Genomic DNA, 23,132 nt, shown 5'->3' with positions numbered 1-23,132 from the left:
CATCATCATCATTCACCCATCGTAACTTAATCGCGACAGCGGCAATCTTTTCTCTGTCTTCACTTCAAATGACCTCCTAAATTTCTTTTCTACTGTGTGACCTCCAACTTGGCGTGAAAGGAAATTCAAACTTTGAAATTACAATTCACCTCGCTTCTTGAGCAATTCTCTCAGTTCTCTGCTCTGTGAGGAATGTTCATCCTAGTAATAGAATATCTCCAAAGGGGGAGTCTCAGCTCCCCTCTCCCCAGCAAAGTGGCTTTTTCTCAGGCGGGGAGAAGACAAAAAAGCCAAAGAAGGAAAATCCATATGGTTTGGGACTGTAGTTTTATTGGAGGCAAGTGCCAGTGTACGAGGGCTTTGGCTTCATTTGAAATGCTGGATCACAGCCAGTCAGTCATTTAGATACTGGCAATACAAGAACCTCCTTTGCTCTCCATTTCTCACTCCCCCATAGGACACCAGGTTGAAACTCTGCTTCTAATGTTGGGCAAGCCAAGACCTCACATTCTTTCCTATGCCATTTGATAACATCTGGCTGCGTCTACTTCATGACACTCTTAGGCAATCCATCGCAAGCTGGCTGGTAATTGGATAATGCCTCAGCCTTATGGGGGTAAATGATCTGTCTGTGATAGGGATGGAAGCGTATTAACGGAAGCTGCACAGTTACACCCTTTGTAAAATGGTTTGATAATAGGCCAAATACTTAATAGCAACAAATAAACTAACCCCCAAACCAAATGAGCAGATCTATTTACTTAGGCCTACTTTACATACCGAGTAGGAAGAGATAAGCGTTAGAGCAGCTATTCCTGAAGTGCACTGACTGAAGAATGTGGGAAAATCTTTCATTGGTAGTTTTTGTAGAAAACTATGAATCATTTTTTTAAACAAAACAGAAACAAAGCCCTACCTAACCCCAGCTTAGGTACAAGGACTGTACAACAGCCAACTCCTGAGAACGCCTACCAGCCACGATCTGAATAAAAGGGCCTGCCAAATCAGTAATTCCTATACAAGATGACCACAGATCACATCCCGAGGGACAGCGCAAGTTGTCTCAGAAGAATTTCGTCTGGCATTGGGCACCCCCGCTCCTTCTCCTCTTTACGCCCTCTCCAAACCTAGCAGACAGATGAGTCTTCTCTCTCGAGGCAGACCGGAAAGCCAAGACAACAGAAGCAGCAGGCTGACTAGTCAAAGACTGCTTACTGCCTCCATGACCGCCCTACCAGTACTGCAGTGGCTACACAAGCACCGCAGGTAAAGCTGCACTTATTCTTCTACTACGTGTCTGGGCCGATGGCAAAAAGAACAGACTCCGTGGGATGTCTGTATAGGCAGGGATAGCAGGCAAAGACAGGAAAGGCTATGGTGGGAGGGGAAGTGCCGGGTGTGCTTAGGAGGAAACATCACGCTTTGGCTAGAAATGCAGAAGCTGCGTGGTATTGAAAGAGTTTAGGAAGCTCCACCTGGAAACAGAGACACAGATTTCAGGGAGGGGTAGGCTGGACAAGAGCAGCATTGTTGGAACTTATGATGCAAGGGGCTGGGAGGGAACGAGAGAGAAGGAATAAATGGCATGGATAGTTACAAAGTCAGCAGGAAAACTGGGGTCCCAAGGCTGGGGGCGAATGAGAGACAACATAAGCGGGAGCAGTTAAAAAAGGTGCTAAAAAAAAAAAGAGCAAACTATAAATTTAACTGAGATGGGTTTTCTCAGACTCAAGAGTAAAATCCGAAGTTCCCGATTTGAAGTGTTACAAAATCCATGAATGCAAGTGAACAGAAAACTCCTCACAGATAGAGTACCACATCAGAATGAACAGACTCGCTACAACAAGTCACCGAACCGGGAGCCAGGATGCAGGTGGCTCTTCGAAAAGTATTGCACAGAAAGAGAACGAGAACAGCAGTCTTGCTCTTCTATGCAGACACACACAAAAAGCTGTTTTCCTACCGCACGACTTGCACAGCGGCCTATGACAGCAGCTGTTCCTACCTCCCACAGTAAGTTACCTTTTTTCACAACACTCGCTGAACAGGTCACTTCCGGGGAATGCGTGATCCCAAAGGTACAATGTGCACGGTTCTCAAGTCACAAGAGGAACCTTGGAGGGATTCCACCTTTCTGAAGTGTAATCTTCCCCAGAGCATCCACTGGGGCAGGGCTGCATACCGTTTGCACAATCTAGCCCTAGATTTTTTCATCATTCCAAGTATATCTCATGTTGTGTAACGAGTGTTGTATCACGCTCCTGTTACAAATGACGCGAAGAACAAACATGGCTGAATTGCTACCGAACCATTTTAACTACAAGCATAACTGAAGACAAACTATGCTCAGCATAAAAATCAGAAGCGATGATTAAATTGGAAGAAGCGGGGAATTTGGATGAAAAGTTTTCGTTTATCTGCAGTTAGCACACACCTTATCATCTTTCATTTACAGCGTGTGAATTCTGGTCAGGCCCGCAGCTGAGTCATCACATGTGGGACAACTGAGCTGTTTCTCGTGCCTGACCCGGCATGAGAAAGAGATAGTGCAGTTAAGCCCTGAAGCAAAGGACATCTCACTTCAACAGGAAGTGATGAGCTTTAGACAGGTCTTCTGTCTTCATCTAATTTTCATCTTGTAAATAAGCAAGCAAGACTTGAGTCTTGAGAATGAAGAAGAGGGAGGAAAGGAGGAGAAAAGAGGAAAGCCACAATCCTCTTGTAGTCCTCCAAAACGGTACGAGAGAAGGACGACATCCTGAGCTGCGAGGGGACGCAGAATTTTACGGAGGCTTTTAGTAAGTTGCATTGTTTGGTTCTGTTTCTTTAAATTAATTTATATTTCCATTTGTAATGCCCGTAAACAGAAAACAGAGGTTGCTCAGAAGCAGAGTTCTGCTTGTTTCTTTGGTCTAGACTAGTCAAACTGCAAGTATTTCACTCTGCGTTGCCTTAAGAATATAGATGCTGATCTTTCAGACCCCTTCCTCTAGGCAATTACCATTCTCCTCCTCTTTACAAGATAATTGTAAAAGAAAAAAATAAAATAAAAATTCCTCCATTAGTAACCTATGTTACCAAAACTACCAGTTCATTTGGCAAGGTGGCCCTTAATTCTAGCAGCAAGGGAATAATACCATTGTTTCACGAACGCAGCCTCCAGCTGATTTAAAGAAACCCTCCTGTCAGAATTTAAATGACTCATGATTTTTGCACTGCACAGAGAATGTTTTAATTTACATAATTATACCTGTATAAACTATGCACTGACTGGTTCCCAATCTTGAGTTCACTTTAAAGTCTCCCTAAGGGAAAGGTGTCACATGTGACGAGAAACAGTTTATGAGTCTGCAAACGTGAAGGGCGAGAACAAAGAGCCAAATCACTTGCCCTTCTTACGACAAGAAATCCTACTTACTGCAACACCCCCAGCAAGCACGAGCACCAATTACTTGCTGAAACGTGAAACAGCTAGTAGCATCACCAACACAGACACCAAAGTCTACTTTTTAGGTTTTAAACGCTGTGATTGGAGCATTAGCAACAACTAGTATTACCTGCAGCTACTATTACAATGTCAGCGAGTCGCGTATGGATCTTGAGCTGCTCTTTTGGTGTGTATCTGTGAGTAATGGTCACTGTAGCATCACCTGAAATGTAAGAGATTATCAATTAATTGTCACACATACAATGCCCGTACAGCACTTACTTTCAGGCGCAAATGACTTAGTTTGGTACATTAACAACAGTACAGATGATCATGAGATTTGTGTTGGGGTGCATCCAACATGCATTTATTTCAGCGTAGGCACAAATCTCACATCACTTGCTGTTCACACTTCTGAAAAAAACATTTATTCTTAAAAAATTCTCACAGGATGAATTCATTTATACACTGTGGACTGACTTAGTCCTTCATCACTTTCATTACATTTAGTGGAATTACACAGAGCAAACCCAGCACGGAATCCAGCGTCTACCTTATTAAGCACAATTTGTATAGTGTGCAATAAGACTCAGCTGTCTGTCACGAACCAAAGCTTCAAGTACAAGATCACCACGTTCGGATCTCTGTCCTCAACCAGGTTTGTCATTCACCTGTCCCGAAGCTCCCTAGAGGCTTCCCATGACATTCTGTTGTATAGACAGGAAGGAAGATCGCAGTCTTTCCTGTACCCGTGACCTAACTTCACAACAGCCTTTCCCTCGAGTCAACGTTTAGTTTTTGCCCCGTGTTTTTGACAGATTTTGAGTGCTCAAGGAATATAAATGGTAATTCAAGTTCAGTGAAGTGGCACTGCGTATTATTGATATTCCCTCTCTCCAGAATTAACATGGCTGATCATCTGGCCAGTAACAGGAGATGACAACTGAGGCTCTTCTCTTTGTAAGCTCTGACTGCATGGGGAATGACTCTAGTAGCTAGGATGCTCCCGGGCCAAGGGCCTCTGCTCAGAAATCCTGCCGACCTGTAACTGCACACAAGGGTCGGACAGCAAAATCCCTCTCTCGACTGCAACGCTACTAGATTTCATCACGGAGAGGCATTCCTGAACGCAATCAACAGAAGCATCACTATTTACAAAATCCCAACTGGATGGATCCGAGGAGGTTTATCACCACAACCACTTAAGGAATCAATACATCCAGCGCGTATATTTTTTTCCACACAATTACAGCATTTCCAGTCATTATTTTATGTAGCTCGAGTGCCACAACAAGAATGGAAAAGACTGGACAAAAAGGTGCTCAGATTTTTGCAGATGTCCTACGAACTCTTGTGCGTCCCAATAAAACAAAAACAGCTGAACCCTTACTTCACACCAGAGCAGGAAGTGTTTGAATTTATGACAAATAGAAGCACATAGCCTTTTGGGCAAACTCATAAGATACGGGGCCCGCTCTTGCACGTACCCACGTTTCTCGGCAAGAAGGTACAAATAAACCCTCCTCGTAAGACATGAAAACCTCGTGCTGTTTGATAGAGATACTGAGGAGACACCACCACACACAAAAATTGTCACGGGGATAGGGACCGCAGTCTCATCCTGCATCCAACAGCAAGCGTGGCGATCCCTCAAGGACTGCCCAAGAAAACAACAAAGATAACTATCAGAGGCCTCCCAACACTCTCCCTGTCAACTACCTCTACCGCAAAGCGTTCAGGTGTTACATCCCCCATCTCCACCTTCCGTTCATCATAGACTCGTAAGCCACATTATTAACCATTCAATAAAAGTTTTTGCCATCTCAGACGTTACCACCACATCTGCTTCCTCTGGAATGTGTCTGACTGATCTAATCTGTGCCTCTCATCTCATTAACTCTCCTCCTCACGCATCTCATCTTCAACCTGTCTGTGCTCTGCCTTCTCTGCTCTTTCCCCTCATCTTTGATCCCTCCTCTCCTTCAGTCTCTATAGTTATATCGTCTCCTCAAAGAGAAGTACATCAAGATATTTTCAGATAATGAGAACAAAAAAGTACATGTGCATAAGCAATTCCATGAAATAAGGGGAATTGCCAGAAATTATAAATCTCTCACCGACATTCTATAACTTCCCACGAATCAAAGTGCATTGAGAGCTTACACAGCTAATCGTCTTAAAAACATCTCCACAGTAACCCTTCCTATGATAGCAACATCCCGGGCAGTACACAAAGCCTGCATGTCAAGATTGTCTGACTACTTGTCTGTAGTCAGCTCCTGAAACCAAGTAATTGCTCTCGCTACCAAAAAGGAAAGGAAGAAAAAGAAAAAAGAAAAAAAACCAAAAGCCCCTACCTTCAAAATAGCAGTCCAGAAGCTTACAGACACCTCAGAAAGGGTAGGTTTTCCATTTATTTGGGATCATGCCAAAACAGAAAATAAACAACTATTTTTACACTGCTACTTCTGCTGAAAGAAGAGGAATATATTTAGCAATTAAGATTCCACATGATACTGCTCAGTCAATTCACTAGCTTATAAAATAGAGACAGTCTCTTCACCTGCCTACACAAAACACAATTTGTTTTGTAAGGGTTCAGATAGTTTTCCCATCTGATCAGATAGTGCCACCTGCAGGACATGACCATTTCTACATACAAAACATCACAGGTAAAAACAGACCCCAGCTTTTCAGTTTTGTTCATCATCTGTAAAAAAACCCACAACTGAAACCTACAACAAAAACAAACAAAAAAAGGACTATCACAAACAGACCTTGCATTGCTTCTTAATAAAATGTATCTAACCAAGTCAGCCCAATTGCTGATAAAACCCTATCCCGGCTGATAACCTGAGAAAAAAAAAAGAAATCTTTTTCAGCACTTAACTGTAAGTCTTTTCTGGTCCCCAATCCCCTGTATTAAAAAAAAAGAAAAAAAGGAAAAAAAATCCCCAAACCCCCAAAAAAGTGCCCACCTTCCACTTCATTTGTACTAACAGGTTCAAATTGTTCTAAGCATGTGCTTAAGAAGAAAGCCCGCCTTTGGTAAAAATTAGCAACTCCAACACGTAATTTTCAACTCCAGAACACACTTCATCTCCAAGCTTAACACACTTGCTAAAGCTACCTCATCTTGTACGCCGACAGATATCTCTCATCATAATGCACAAATTTTGCCCTGCTATTATTCACTAAGGAAATGGGCAGACAGGATTATTCCGTCGATGCTATTTTTCTTATTACGTTCACATTTCCAATCTTTCCTTTAGCTCCACCTCCTCCATGTCATTATACTTCAGCTTTATGCCTTCTCTTTCACTGTTTATCTCTGCTTCATCTCAACCACCTTCAGTCTCTTCTCTGTCACAATACATCCAGAAATTCTGACAGCCCTTGAGGTAGAGCATAAACCATCGCCAAGCCTGCCTTCCCTTCCACACGCTGTCCGGGCTAGCCTCTCGTTGCTCAGAGCAGAAGCAGAGAAGAAAGGTAACTGCCAAAGACCAACCGGATCTTCAAGGACAGCCCGAGCTGTGAGTCGGGAATGAAAACTACACTGAACTACCCCAACTGCAAAAGTATTTATCACCATGTACACGAAAAATACATACTTAATGTTAATTTATTGTCAAAGAAGTACAAACGTTCCTTTGTTTTCTTGTGGCTAGCTGCTTTATACTATATACTACCACTCTAGTGTATACTACCACTCCGCAGGTTGGAAAACAAGAAATACTACCTTAAAAATAAATCCATTTCTTCAGAATAAGCAAAGATAACTTCAATGACTTCACTCTTTCTACATCTAGATTCCACTGTCACTGTCAGTAGGAGAATATCCGAATATTCTTCTGTCCCTACATAGAATCCTTGACATACATAGCATCAATGACAACGCCAGTAAATACGGCTGCCAGTGAAGTCATGCGTAATATGTCAGGAATCAGAACGTAGGCAGATGACCGTGTAGTACAACCAAGTTCATTCACAGGCCAAACTCACAGACAACCCCCCCAAAACAAGTCAGACTAGCAGGCAGTCACCTAAGAACTAAAAACCCAGGATACAAGTAAACAAAACAGTCACAGATCCAACTAATTCACAAGCTCAAAGCTACAAAAGAGTACATACAGCTAAAAACCATCCCTCCAACTACTATGGGTTTTGTAACAAGTTGCTGGAACAATCACGGGTCACTAAGCCTCCTCCTCTCCAACCAAGAAACACGCAAGCAGTTTCTAACACAACTCTGTGTTGTATAAAGCCTATTTCAAACACCAAACTGCGCAGCCAGTGACATATAAAACCCAGGATTTGCAGCAAATGGCAAAAATGCTACTCATTTTCATGGGAATGGGGATGACACCTGAACTATGTGCTGATGGTAATTACAATTCAAATGCTGAGAGAAGTTTCAAATAGCAACTTTCCCACAGAGGCTGAATGCGAAAACCAACTCTATGATTAGTAAGAAGCTTTTAGTGTTTTATTATATTAATAACAGATTTCACTCCACTCCTATTAAATATGCCTGGGATTAAACATTCATGTTTACCTCATTTGCGCACACCACCTTGGCAGTTTCTAACATCAAAATGAAGCTGCAAAAGGCCAGTATTCTATTAAAATTATATTTGTTTTTCTTTCTACAGCACAATTATAGCAGCACATGCATGCTTCTGTAATTAGAATTAATTAAAATTATCTCCATTACAACCCCCAATTTCCAGGGGGATATAAACTGCACTGCAGAAAAATCCCCCAGGCCAACGTGTAATATCACAGAGCTCACGCTGAAAAGTTACTTTGGTGGTCATTTGGATCTTTTCATAATCACCACCTCGCTAACATAGCACAACGCAGGAATCATGTCATGTATATTTTTATATATGCATGTGTATACATCTGTATATGCGTGTACATGTATACATATGTGTGCACGCTCGTGTACGAAAAACCTGAAATACTATTACGTAAGCACGAGGATAAGGCATATAGCTATACTGCTTTGTATCAACACCCCATGAACCTCTGTAGCTCTTTAAGGCCACACCATCAGGTGTTATCCTCAGCCTTCAGTGCTAAGCATGTTCAAACAGTAGCTGTTTCCAATAGAGGACAAAATGATGACCTAACGCCAGAAAAAGTCGGGTCCAGAATCTGCTCTCCTGCGAATACGTCAGGAAATATATCAACAAATCTATTTCCTTGCTCTGGTTGCAAATACCGTACAAGAGACAAAAGCTTTCTCTTTTTATCTGAAACCTCTGGTCAGCTTTATTTTAACCATTGCACAAACGGAAACATTCAAACAACAGTGATGAACTTACCTCCAGGCCTTTCATGCTCTCCATCAGTATGTAAAAGCATTGAAATTGGCATTCCAACATTCTTAGATCTTCCAGCTACAACAACATTTTTTCCAAATGTTTGTATTCCTTGGGGGGAGAGAGAAAAAAAGGGGGGGAAAAAATTGTATTCCACTATTTTCATATACCTAAACCCTTATTCTCAACCCCCAAGATATAATTTGCTGTTGTGGACTGCTGACAATGACATGACTCGAAAATCCACAAGGCTGAACTTGAGGGATGAATCCACAAAACAACTTCCAGTTTTCACCTTAGAGAAACTAAACTGGCAACTCATTCCAGTTATCTGAATCACCCTTTGCAGGGACTGAATTTCTCTTCTCTGACCACAGAGAGAAATGGAAGCTCTTACGTCTACCAATAAGAACATGTATATTATATTTATGAAATGACAACTATTGAATACATATGCATTCTTTTCCCCTTCTAGTGCTGAATTAAATGTTCCCATTTTTGTCCTTCTTTCTTCCTCATGCCCCACAAGAACTTACGCATTCAAATTTTCTATTTGATAAATAATCAGGAGGTCAGCAATATCACAGAAAGTTCCTTGCAACATGATAAAATGCAGAAAATAAGTTACCGAAGTGTTTCACCAAGTATTCTATGCAGACTACGGTCTACACTTAATTAATAATTATGCTACTGGCAAAAGATCTCATCTATTTGGCACCTCCTTATTATTTAGATTAATCCTCTAAATGTTTGTTCTTCAATCAGCCCAATACATTTAGATAACCTACACCTTTTAACTCACACCTGACTTGATCCTTCCTTCATCTTCCGAGATAAAGAGAGTTTCAATACAGTTCACTTTCTTACCTGTTCGTTTTATGATTTCCCACACGGCAGCAGCAGTGGCAGGTATTATAGAAGGCTGATCAAGACACAGACGTCCGATATTCATAATATGAAATCCATCCACATCCTTTTCAGGTGCGATGGTGTTACAAACTGTTCGTTCATCTATGTGATCTAGGAAACACATTGCTTTCACATTACAGTTCTTGTGCTTGTCAGGTCTCATCAATACTGTCTGAATCATTACACAGAAACACACAAGTTGGGTCTAGCTAGGGTTATTATTATTATTCATTATGAATCAACTACACTCCCCCTCTAAAGGCAGCAGTTACAACTTCAGCTTTTCAAGTCATCTACCGAAAATTAAATGATTCAGTTTGTGACACTGGTAATACAACAGATTCAGTCAAAATAGGAGAGGCCGACAGTCAGCTGAGAATGACGACTTAGTAACTATAAAAATAAATGTTTAAGCAAGACACTTGAGAATGACTTTTGCATTCTATGGTTATTGTGCACGTTACCCGTCTCTAAGATCACAAAGGATACACGACCTCAGGTTTAAACAAATGTACAGAAACCCTAAGCTGAAATAGCTTTGTAGGCCTAGCTTTCATTTTCCATTTTACAACAAAACAACTGGTTTTAGCGATTTCCTAATCAGTAGGACCAAAACATATCCTCCTTCCCTGGAAAACTGTGAGAACACATTACATTGTTTGATGCTGATGAGCTTGAAACACTAAGTAAGGCTTAAATTACGATACCTACACATAATTTATGATCCATATCTATTTGCAAAGAGCATTTGTCATACGCACATTGACACGGGATGGGTCTGCAACTGTTTAAGGCTTATACTGCATAAACATTGGCACCAATTATGAGAAAAAATACGCGTTAGCCAGTCTCACCTCTGCAAAACTACAAACCCAAGTATAAAGCTTGCAAACGTAAAGACGCTCCAGGGGAACGGCTCTACAAAATGTCCCCATACTGACCCAGAAAGCAAACTTTGTTTAATAAATGCATTTACCCAGTGGTACGTCAGTCACAAGTTCACAATCAAAGAATAGTTTGGGTCTGAAGGGACCTTTACAGTGCATCTAGTCCAACTCCCCTGCAACGAGCAAGGACATTTTAGTCTGTCGCTTCATTGTTTAATAAAGTCCCGAACTCCTTCCAGGATTATACTTCCAGCTTTACTTCCATCTCCGAAAGATTATTTTTTCAATCTCGCTTAGAACAAAACCTCACCCATTCGAGGCTAGATCCCTAACAGAACTCTGCTATTTAACAGTTGGGCTTGATGGTCTTAAAGGTCTTTGCCCATCAAAACGATTCTATGATTGTGAGGCAATGTATCCCAAAGTCCAATTCAGGAAGCCTAACAGGATGTTTAAAAAAGCCAAATCAAAGGAAATGAGTGTTGATTACGAGACTCGGAAGTTCCCAGTAAAACTGTTTTATAGACGTATATACGATGTTTGAATTCAGTAGTCAACTAGCTTTATGTAGGTATTCTGGGATTTTGCATTAAAAGGAGCTAGTTAATTAGAAGACATCATCCATGTTATAGAACTTTAAATGTGATAATCTCTTGTTAAAAGATTTCCAATTGAAAAAAACCCTGGAGTTCAACCAGACTACTATGATTTACAATTTAATTATCTATTTTCCAATGGGAGGAAGTTTACTTCTGAAGCCTGTGGAAATTAAGATGTTAAGTACATTGATTAAAGAGTCTCTTACAAGTCAAACTAGCCTAGTCCAGATTGAAGGCAACCATAACCTTGTTTTTGTGTCAACTTGGGGAATAAAAAAAAAAACGAAAAAAACCAAACCACAAACCACAAAGAAGAAAGAAATTTGGAGTAACCTATAAACAGTTTTTGCAAAAGACGACTCGTTAACCTTAGGCAAGTTAGCTGTTCAGCAAACAAAAATTTGGCAGCCACGCTTCTCCTTGCGCCCGGGATAGGACAGAACGCTGCTCTGACAAACGCCTCCTCATTGCTGTCTGTCTTCTGCTTCCCATAAAGAGACAAATAATAGATACCTCCACAAAAAAGGGAAAGAAATCATGCTTTACAGGGATTTTTTTTTTCCACCCTCACTCAAAACTGATTTGCACAATTTCAGAAAAGGGCACATGGTACCGGAAGAAATGCAGCTGCGTAGCTGGGGACAAGTAGGCTGACACGGGCCTGAGAAGAGAGGATGTGGACACCTTCCCTTGCTCAGAAACACTTCTGAAACACTATCTTGGGTGGGCCATCTCCAAACAAACCAAACAACCCAATTCAAGCTGTATAGACAGTTACTATGTTACTTAATGAGAAAATTCCATTAGCCTCAAGAAATCTATTTTCCTGGTTAGTTGACTGAAGAGAGCCTCAGTTATTTCGAGAGGAATAAAACAATTTCCTAAGTACGTTCCTTTCAGTCTTACTGATAGTCATACACACTCACTACTCACCATGCCACGTTCCTCTCTGCACTCACCCTTTCACTTGTTCATCAAACTCACGAGGCAACACCAGGCGTCGCTTGCCTAGCTACCTTGACACGCACGCAGAGAAACTCTTATTCGCACAATGAACAACATGTGCCTCTAATGCGGACACACAAAAAAATCAAGACTGGTTTTCAAAAGGGAACACCGATAAAAATTAAAACGTAGCAGAGAAGGGATTCCAAAACATACCATATGGATCAAGAAGTACAAACGTGGAGCAGGGAGGAAGCTGTTGAGCAGCAGCAATGATCGCCCTGGAAATAATTTTGAGAAGCTATAGCGAGACACTGCTATGATCTCAACAGTCAGTTCCACCAAAACAGGCTGCGCTTAGGCAGGCACAGTCTGCCACAACAGAGGGATATCATGTTTGTACTCTTTTGTCTCATACTTCTTTGCTGTTTACAACTAAGCAAATGGTGAGATTTTCATATTCTATCTCAACTAAAGATCTAAAATTTCATAGCCATCTTCCAGGCTATTTAAAAAAGATACAGGAAACTCTCCACAAAACCATTACCACGTCAGAAGTAACGCCCTCAAAAGGTACACAGAAAGGAAGTTTTCCTCAAGCAAAGATGACAATGCTCAAAGTTAAGTTGCTCCAGCTCACAAAGTGAAAGAGGACAAACATATTTTCTGCTTCTATTAATATCCCAATGTTAAATGGCTTAACCATTTCAGTGTACTAGCATCAGACATTAGAATTGACGCAACTAGAATTATCTTCAGGGTTTTTTTTCTTTTTTCAAATGCTGAACAAGTTTAAATTCACTAAGTTTCAAGACTTAAGTCTGTTGTGGAACCATGGACCAATGAAGGCAGACAGCTCAAGAGCAGACTGTAATGACCCGATATCCTCCTCCAAAAACTGCATTTCTCCAAGCGGTACCTAACAATTGTATCGAGTATCCACACAGCTAAGTCAAGTGACGCATGACACCTCCTATTTCTGTGGAGCACAACAGCGGATTGGGAGTCCAGGCGATGAGCGTTTCCTTTGCTACACGCTTCAGACAAAGCCTTCCATCCCTAGGCTGTCAGTGCTCCATCTTTTGCACAAGTTCTCACTACTGAAATGAAAATTTATTACATTACCTGTTTTCCCTAGTCTGTTCTTAGTGGGAGAGAGGTACGTTCAAAGGAAACCAACCACGTTACATCAGCTCCCAGAGCGCCTCACTAGGTGTCCAATTTGTCATCTCCTTACTTGTGTTATACTTCCACCTTGTGGCCAATTTTTTTCAACTGGCTTTTATTTCCGTTAGCTTTCCTCTAATACGAAGGACAAAACTTCCTCATCACAAACACTGATGCTTATTACAAATCTAATAAAGCATCTCTTCCTCTGTAACGCTCAGCACCTGGCCCAATTTTTGCTGTTGCATAGATATGAATTTAAATAAAGGCAGCAAGAACTATCTTAAAACCAAGACTAGGAATAAGAGCGGAAATGAAGAGCTTACCTAGAAACAAAGCTGCAACTTCACCATCATGAGAGATACTAATAAACAGTAACCCCTGGAATCCCAGCTAGTGCTAGAAATCATGCCTATACATGCCAACGAGACAGCTCCTGCCCTTCAGAGCATACGGTATAAACCTATGATAAAAGACAACACTTGGGAACACAGAGACAGGGGAAATGCAACATGCCAGGCCATTTATTACAATGGCTCTACTCATCCAGGCGCCTCCCCGTTAGGAAGCATACGGCGGCTTATCTAACTTGACTTAGGTAGATTTAGATGAAAACTCCGAGTTTTATCACTGCCAAAAAAACATGTAAAACCATGTTGCCAAGTGATATTTTAGTGAGATTTTATTACAAACTAGGAGAAGGGAAATAGAAAACAAGAATATAGTAGAGGCTTTTAGAACCTTAGCACGAAGCTCACCTGGAATATTAGGGACATCATAGAAAACACAAACAAATGTTTAAGGCAAAACCTGAAATAACTGTGAGAAAGACCATAGCATCATCTGCTACATAGCGTAACTCGGCACGATACAGGGGATGAATTTACGGCAAAGGTCTTGGAGATCAAGGCAAAACAGGGCAGTATGTTATAAACAAAACAAAAAAAATAAAGAGAAAGAGACTGGACAAAGTGTGAGTATGGAGGGAAATTCCTTGAAATAGCTTTCTGACTGAACTTTAAAAAATGGCAAGATTGACAATATGAAATGATTCTTACCATTTCATTTGCTTTTTTGTTTAAAATGAACTGCAGGGTAGTATACAACAAAAAAATTAACACCTCACCTAATCCTTCATTATGCGTGTCACTAAGACACACTTGCAACCCAAAATTGTCAGACTCTTTCCTCTTACGCTGACTGTATATGAGGAGTGGGACAAAAGATGTCACCCACCTGGGAGAGGTAGCTGAACTAATAAACCACTAACGGTTGAATCCTTGTTGAGTTTTACCGTCATATCCAAGAGTTCTTCCTGAGAAACATCTTTAGGCCTCAGTATGATCTCACTAGAAATGCCTGATAAAAAACAAAAACAGAAGACGCGTATTAGTATCAGGAAATTTATCTACGGACAGCTTAGTATTTTGTCTAAAAATCCATCCTATTTTTAACAACTGTCTTAAATAACCGTGGAAGACCTGCTAAGAATTCTACTTTTGCTGCCTGGTCTTTCACGCTCTATTTCTAGATGTCAAGTACAATCTTACAATGAAACATACAAGGAAAAAACCCAACAAACAAACAAATCTATAGTAGCACCTAAATTAAACGACAGTTTAGAAATATTTGGAAAATAAAGCATGTAATTTTCAAGAGCACATTTGTAGAAAAGTTACAACTAAAACCAAACAGATAAAGCTACATTAGCATTACTGGCATTTTATCTGATATCTTTTCTGCTTCTGCGGGACAAAACTCATTATTAAAAGAAAATTTTTCAAGTTACTTCACAAGATTGCAGTTTCACTGACAGCAACAATGCTCAAGTTCCCTTTTGAGACTGTGATACTCTTTCATTTGAAGATGAGATGTGGTAGTGACTGGGCTTTAGCCCAGGTAATCACTCACTTAGCTTTACTGTTTGATTTCATTATGTCTGAAATCTTGCCCTTCATATTCAGAGCCGTGAAGCCTTGGTTTTGGATTGGCTTGCCTGGCTCTACTGTGGACCTAGAGCATTCAACTGGACAGACGTTCCATGACATGCAGCAGATACACATCAAGATTGATGTTATGAAAAAATCACTGACATTATGAAGTAAAAGGCTCTTCCCAGTATCTTCCTGTGGACCTGGTTACTTAATCACTGTTCCCATCAACTCCGGGGTATAGGGTTTGCTACCGCGGTTGGAGGTGGGCTGAAAAATCCATGTATAAAAAGAACGATCTAACAGGTACTGAGGAGGCAAGCGCTTAAGCAAGTATTTCACATTCAAAAATAATGAAAGTGTCTTGCAAAAACAACTACAAACTGACATAATTTCTCTCTGATTATCTTTATTCACCAAGCTCCTCAGAGCCAGTTAAGACATTTAACTGTCAAAAAAACTTCCCCAGTCTTCTCCTTTAGTTTCCAGTTTCTAACGATAAGGGTGCAAACTGTTTCCTAACAACATTTTAAGATACAGAATTGAACTTATGGCTGTCATTCATGTGCCATTAAAACTACCTTCATCACATGTCAATGCAACTTCTTTTCTTTTGGTTCATCAGAGAAGATGAGGAAGAAAATAGTTCAAAATTCAATTAAAATACGAAGGGGTTTCCCCCTTGCTTTTTTTTATTTTTAAGTAACAGTATCTGGTGCTTACCAAAGGATCATTTACATTACATAACACATACCGACAGCTGCAGCTGCTTTTATCTTGTTTCTGACATAGATATGACTAGCTGGATTGTCTCCTACTAATATGACAGTGAGATGAGGTCTCTTGTTTCCAAAGGATATCCACGATTCTACGTCCCTTTGAACTTCTTTCAAAACTTGTTTAGCAAGCTTTGTTCCTGAGATAATGGTTGCTTCATCACTATAAAGACAAAAAGATAGACAATATTTAGGTCAAAAGTGTCTTGTTTATGAAATTTTCAAGTGTGCAATCTACCACATTAAATACTTGCAAATGCTTTGATTAGTTAATTTGCCATTATTTCAAACACGCTTTGAAACAAACTAACGCACTACAAATCCACCTGGGGAAAGCAGCGTTTCCCCACTCTTGTTTGAAGAGCGGCAATGTGCCATCAGTTCATGCAGAAGAGGAGCTCAACCGCCACACCCCACCTTCCCAACACACGTAGCCAGCCAGGTTGAACACAGCTATCAACTGCTTTTGGGAACAGAACATGAGAATGTTCTTACGCCCTTAAGTTTTTCTGGTGTAAGGAATTTTTACCCACCTCCCTTCCAAATTTCCTTAAAAAAAAGCAAAAAAATCTATGTAACATGGGATTATTCACACTATTGTTTGGTGCATAGCTAGATGATACTATTTCTCAGTTTTCTTAGGACTTAGCTGATACAAGCCAGTGGTGACTAACTCTGGAGCTTCTGTCATACCCGCCCCACTTTTGTCCTCTCAATTCCCCTTCCCTCCAGTATCCTCCCTCTGCGCACTCCCCCCCCCGCCCCCAGCACTACAGCAGACAAACATCCTCCCTGGGTGAAGGGCCAACAACTATCACCCAACCCATGCAGAAAAGCAGAGGAAAACTGAAAAAGTCTTGTGCCTTGAGCTTCTCCTCAGCCCCTCTCTTTCCCTCCACCATTGCTGTGATCGTGACCACAACCAAGGACATGGAACACCCCCACACACACCCACCAACCTGTAACAAACAAGACATCTCCAGCGCGCATAACTTCCAGATGCTACGACGTTAATTCCTTTTGTGTCGGATAAGCAGCCTTTCAATATTAACTTTATTGCTTAGCAGTGGTGGTGCTTAGAGGGTAGAAAGCAAGAAGAGACAGAAAGCTATAGAGCAAGAAACTTGATCACTGATCTGGTTTAAAATATGGTATTCTGTAAGATTCAAACCCATCACTTGAAGCAGCCAAAAAGAGTATGCTGCCTTTTACTTAATTCAGCAATTTGTGCAGTTTCAATCATTCTCAGTAAATCTTCACGACCCAAGAAGCTAAACACACAAAGGTGCAGAAGAAGGAAGGTGAGGGGGAACAGCGGTGGAGGCGGCACCACAGAGGACAAGACAATCACAAGACCACCCAAAATCACAGACTAGCTATGGTCTTATATAAAGAAATCATCCAAACTTAACCTCTATATCTGACTGATAGATGAAGAAATCCAGTCTACCTGAAAATAGTTTTTTCTGGATTGGAAATAACAGTATTATATAAGTCTCTAACTACTACTGCTGCTCAACCCCTTCAACTAAATGAACAACTTCTAATGTGAAAACCCCAAAAATGTATTTTACAATAAACCGTATTTCAAATGGCATACGAGCTAAACCTTAATGATGCTCCAGAGACACCGCAGAATGGAACGGAAGTTGAATTTCTTACTTAATCTTACAAGCCCTACCCTCACCCTCAAATGACACTTTGGTGACAATAATACTACGACTTACCCCCTTGGGCAAAGCTCTTAATGTCTGCTATCAACTTCCCATGCTCACCTCACCAACTAACTGCTCAAAGATCAAGTGCACCTGGACTGAACAGCACTTCCTTCAGTACTATTTCATTCAGACCTTCCAAGTGTCGGCGTTATCTTACCTGGGTTGTTCTCCTGGTCTCCAGAGTCTTCTCCATGTTCCTGCCCACCTGCTCGCTATGAGCAAGCATAGGTGCTCCTCACCTTATACATGTCCATGGGACATATTCCACCACAGTTTCAGCTTTTATCTACACTGTCTCCTTCACTAATCAAACCTCTCATCTTCTCAAAGAAACTCCAAGAATCTTAACGTGATACACACATACAGTTAACAGTGTTTCTTGGCACAATCGTCTGAAACTACCACAAGAAAGTAAATACAATTCTGTCTGTAAAAACGCAGTGAAATAACACCAACTCCCCAGAAGCAGAACTGCTAAGACAGACACAAAGTTAAAGTTGCTAATGGACAAGTTCACTCCTCTCCTAACGAGCGCAACTGTGCGGCACTGCAAGAAAAACCACCCTCCTGGTTCATCAGCTCCTAATCAAAGACCGTTGACGGATTACTTGATCTTACTTACTAGAAAGTAAGCCTGAGTAAGAGAGAGTTTCCCCTCTGCAAACATCCTTCGCTTCCTTCTTTGAGATGAAGAGTTTTACATGTATACACACACACAGATATCGTAACCCCTGCTTTGAATTGAATAAATTAATTCAAAGTGACTACCCTTTGTAGCTGACATAGTTTAGCAAGGACTTGAGATGAGTTATAATGACAACAACAAGGTATCATTATAACTTCAAAAAGGAAAAAAATCGCATTGCTTAATATTTAAAAAGAAAAAGAAAAACACACTCTACTGAGAACAACCTATCTGACTGTCAGGAAAGCAAAGCATTAGAAACATACTTAGCGCACGCAAATACCTTGTTTCTTTGAATTTTACACCAGCCTTAGCTACTTCCCAAACACAAGGTTCTGCACTGTTGAACTTTGAAAGATAGATAGATAGATACATATAAAGCAAAATAATTAAGCCAACAGATGTGGTTTAATTCTTTTCCGGTATGGCCTGCTCTCTATGTGCTCATTTTCATAGATGTCTCTCATCTTCATTATTTATGTTTTAGCTATACATGCCTTTGGCACAAGACATTTCTTTCAATGTACTCATTATGCCAAATAAATAATTAATGCTCACCTGTGTAGCAATGCCACATATATTTTAGATTATAAGGATTTAACAATGTTTTGGTGCCAAAAAAAATTTTCAATCCATGTGTATCGCATTTCTATGCTATTTTTACTGTAAAAGCATTGCCAAAGGATCAGTTTTCCTCATCTTGAAGCACAGAATTTTAAGTGTTTGCCTCTTCCTTAAAATCTAGCCAGACTCATGAAATTTTCAAAATCTGTCCTCAGTTAAATCTGACCATTCTCACCCCATCACGTTCAATCTTCTCAGTGACAAAAAACAAAGCAGACCAACAGAAGAACAGTGCTAAAAAAGCAAAACCATACGCACACACAAATACAGGAGAAAGAATCCTCACACACGCATCATAAGCTAGGACAAACTGCATGTACTATTTCCTAGCCAGGAGGTGCTGTGATAAAGCTCTTGAACACCTGGATCTTTCTGAAGACAACACACACTAAGTTCTACAACCCTTGGCAAAAGTCAATTGTAACAGACAAAAACTTGCCTGAAAACAAGTGTTTCAAGTTAAGACTACTCTCAAAAATTAATACTCTGGGGCAGCCCAGGTATAGAAGATGAAAATTTTCACATATGCAGAAGGAAACAAGTACAATTATACCTTAGCAAGGAGTTATGGAATGGCCCTACTGTAAAAGAGCTGCCGTCTCCTGGCATTCTGACAGCTGAATGTATACTTGGAAGAAGTTAAGAAAAGTATCAAAGAGTAGTTCTATTTTTCATATTCGTAACTTCAAGGTGCCGGGCAGGGAGATGGTAAATAGCATGTACATTTATGGCAAATGTTTATGGGAGTGACTTCAGGTCTCAAGAAGAACCTCAATGAAGACAAAGTACAGGGAAAAGAAATCTTCAGATAAACCTTTCAGTCTTTGCTTTGGAGACTGACCATGAACCACAGAGCAACTGAAATGACCAAATAATGGGAAAATGGTGTGTAAAGGGTCAGCTTTGTACCTTACAGAGTTACAGATAAAGAGCCAGTCAAGTTACAGATGCACTCTTCTCTCCTAAGGCAGCAAAGGACAGCCAATCTTGTGGCTTTTCCCACCCCACACACACTAAATTTTACTCTTTGTTTAAAGCCAGAAAGCTTCCCCTCCACCCCCATCATCCGCTCACAGCTGATGATCGTACACCAATCCTGAGCCACGTGAGTTCAACCACCCATAGTCTACCAACATCGGTACTATGCCACTAACGCAAATCTTTTTTGGAATACAATTAACAGTTTTTATAAAGGTTCAGAAACTAAGTGCCCCAGTTGTCACGAGCCCCAAGCTATTATAAGCATGCCACGCATCCACGAGGTTAACTAGCTAACTAGTTAAAGTCTTTCAATGGAATATTATACAAGAACTATATGAAAAAGTAAAGCATCAGCTGTACAGGAAGGTTACACTGCAGCAAGCTATTCAAGACATTGAAATTAATAAGTTAATAATTAATTTAAATTGTATGTACATTAAAAACTTGACCAGGTGTAATGACAGATTTAATACGTGTTACTATGCCATCCTGTCCCACTGTTATCCTACCCGCTCATGGATGCTCTTATTCTGAACCCTGCGTGAGTTTACAACAGAACAATTCACATATTCAATCTTCCTTATTAGTGCATCCAATGACTTGCAGGACATGACAGAAACAAAGACGTCAGCTGCTATTTTAGATCAACCTATAAACTGAAAGCCCCAAAGCACATGGGGCATCACAACATGATCTTCGTCTCATACATACCGCATGAAAACCTCTGTAAAATCATTATAACAGGAGCATCTACTTTTTGCAGAACTGGCAGAACAGTTACTAGCAGCAAAGAACAGAAGCAGGCATGCACTGTGCAAGAAATGCAGCTATTTGTGCCAAACCCAGCAGAACTGAATGCTCTGTTGCACAGGATATACAGAATATCTAGAAGATCACACGCTTAATTCAACTGTCACAGCACAGCTTACTAATCTTTTCATGTTTAAAAACACAAAGCAAAGGGTTTTTGCTTTCACTGTAGGCTACCTGTGACCCGCTGAACTCAGCAAACCTTCAGGTCAGTATTCAAGACAACTCGAGTATAAACGAAAAGGCTGTCGAGCAAGAGCTGAGCTGAAACCCTCCCATCCACACCCAGGCAAGCGCTTGTAGCTGCCGTGCCGCAATACCAACACGAGAGGCTCAGTCCAGCCAGCGCATTAAATGAAACACACGGATTAACGACATCAAGAGACCGGCCCTCGCTGTGTTAGAGCGCGTCGTGCTCGCCCTGGCATCCAGGCTTTCAGCAAACACCGGCAGACCTCTGCCCGCTGCAGTGCTACGTGAGACACAGTGTGACCATGGGGTTCAACTTATTTATTTAAATTATTATGAGCTTAGTTTCTTTTTCTTTTAAAATTTTTATTTATTTTGTCAAAAACAAAATTGTGGAGGACACCGGGATGCAATGGGATGGCCTGTCACCGTCACATGCCCCTTCATACAGACAGTAACATTCTTTCTGCTATGGCATTACATCAGCAAAAATAATCATAGATGCCAAAAAATTTGTACGTATACTAATTCTGTGCAAATCAATTGAGAAGCTCTTTCAGGTACCAGACACAACCAAACGTTTAATAGCCAGATTCCCCTCGGGGAGGAGGCAGGAAGGCCCATCCATCGCCAGAGCTCCCCCACTTCAGTGCACCCTTTAAATCCCCGCTTGACCCACAACGGCCGTGCCGCGGCCCGCCCTGCCGCCGGGTACCTCTGCCCGCTGGCACGGACCCCGCGGAGCCCCGGCGACAACTCCAACTCAGCCGGGCTCCAGGGGAGCCACCCCGGAGGCGACCGACGATGGAAACGGGGCCTCGGGAGCGGAGCTGGGCCCTGGGGCTCTGCCCTCTCCTCTCCTCTTCTCTCCTCAGGCAGTTGGCGCCCGCTCTGCCAGCCGCGCGCTCGCGAGCTTCCAGCGCGACCGTTAAACGGCGGCGGCGCGCGCCCGGCCCGCCTTTCCACAGAACGCTTCCCGCCGCACCGGGAGGAGGAGGAGGAGGAGGAGAAAAAAAAAGAGGAGGGAGCGAGGATGAAGATGCCCCGAGCGGTGCGGCGTGGCGTACCTGGCGGCGCTGCGAGGGGAGCTGCTGGTGCTGTAGGCGGCCCGGGGTGCCGGGCGCGAGAGGGGTCGCCATCTCCTCAGCGGCGCCAAGCCCGGGCGCAGCACGGAGGAGGAGGAGAAGGCGGCCACCGCCGCCATGTCGGCCCCGACGGACGGAAGCGCCGCCGCAACCAAGCGACGAGGGGAGGAGCCAGGGCAAGTAGCGGGCCCGGGGCCGTGGCGGGGCGTGGCGCGTCGCTGAGGGCCGGGCGGAGCTGCCGGTGGCCGTGACAGGAAGAGCGGGCCTGAGGGGCGAGATGGGCGCACCGCACGGCTGCATTGCCGGGGCGGCGGCGGCGCCTCCAGTGAAGGCACACCTGTGGGCAGGCGCCGGGGCTGGCAAACCGTGCCCGGGGCCGGCAGACCCTGCGGGTTTGTGTGCTGAGAGGGCGAGCGGCGCAGCTCCTATCCAGCCCCCAGCCCCTGCCACCCTGCAGTGCTTCGGGGGCTTGCGGCAGGAGCCGCTGCAGGTCATGGTGCGCAAGGCCGCCTTCATTTGCATCTTTTGATTCGTATCAACTCCCGTTCCCGCCAAAACGCGGTACGGGCAAAGCCGGCACCGAGTCAGAGCTACACAGGCAAGCACCGATGTCCTCCGTAGTTCTCAGCTGCACCCTCGTGTTTTCCCAGGGGAAGTCTCGTGGACTCCCTTGCAACGCACATATTAGTGCTTTCTGTCATGTTTTACAGCAGATTTTTCACTAAAAAGTGTGGAAAAATTCCCCTGTGCAGAGGGGAAGAAGAAAACAAACCGAGATCTGAAATAGCATGTACAAAGCATGCCAAAATAATAACGGCAACCTGATCTGCAATACCGAGCCTACTGACAGTGGGCAAGTTCCTTTACGAAGCTGGCGAAATCATTGAAAAGATGCAACAAATTACCGAGGCTGCAGTTTCGGCCATGGCACTGGTAAATGTCTTGATCGGTCAGGTGTTTCGTAAGGAACACGGCTCAGATGCTTCCACAGACAACGCGCATACTGGTTTTTAATGACTCGTCTTCCTAGAATCTTATCCTTTTCCAGCACTGTAGATATTATGTAAAT

General features: G+C 42.3%; 1 protein-coding gene across 9 annotated transcripts in view; it reads right to left on the bottom strand.

Moving 5' to 3' along the window:
* The window catches only part of MTHFD2L (methylenetetrahydrofolate dehydrogenase (NADP+ dependent) 2 like), a 65,277-nt gene extending 43,039 nt beyond the window's left edge, over positions 1-22,238 (bottom strand). For 5 of the 9 annotated variants that reach the window (XR_008576870.1, XR_008576871.1, XM_054824134.1 and 2 more), the window contains exons 1-7: positions 22,046-22,238; positions 15,950-16,134; positions 14,501-14,623; positions 9,625-9,777; positions 8,761-8,868; positions 5,785-5,817; positions 3,558-3,650 (exon numbers count right to left, since the gene is read on the bottom strand). Coding sequence is in view for 7 of the 9 variants with exons in the window: in XM_054824134.1 (XP_054680109.1) it covers positions 3,558-3,650; positions 5,785-5,817; positions 8,761-8,868; positions 9,625-9,777; positions 14,501-14,623; positions 15,950-16,134; positions 22,046-22,182 (832 nt within the window). In the remaining 2 variants the exon portion in view is untranslated. The remainder of the gene's footprint in view (positions 1-3,557; positions 3,651-5,784; positions 5,818-8,760; positions 8,869-9,624; positions 9,778-14,500; positions 14,624-15,949; positions 16,135-22,045) is intronic. The other 4 variants (XM_054824135.1, XM_054824137.1, XM_054824139.1 and 1 more) reach the window with 1 other exon arrangement.
* Positions 22,239-23,132: the final 894 nt, after the last annotated feature.

The sequence above is a fragment of the Grus americana genome, chromosome 4 (genome assembly GCF_028858705.1).
Source record: "Grus americana isolate bGruAme1 chromosome 4, bGruAme1.mat, whole genome shotgun sequence".
Taxonomy (NCBI): Eukaryota; Metazoa; Chordata; class Aves; order Gruiformes; family Gruidae; genus Grus; species Grus americana.
The sequence above is the reverse complement of the archived record's forward strand: the minus strand, read 5'-3'. Positions and strand labels throughout refer to the sequence as shown.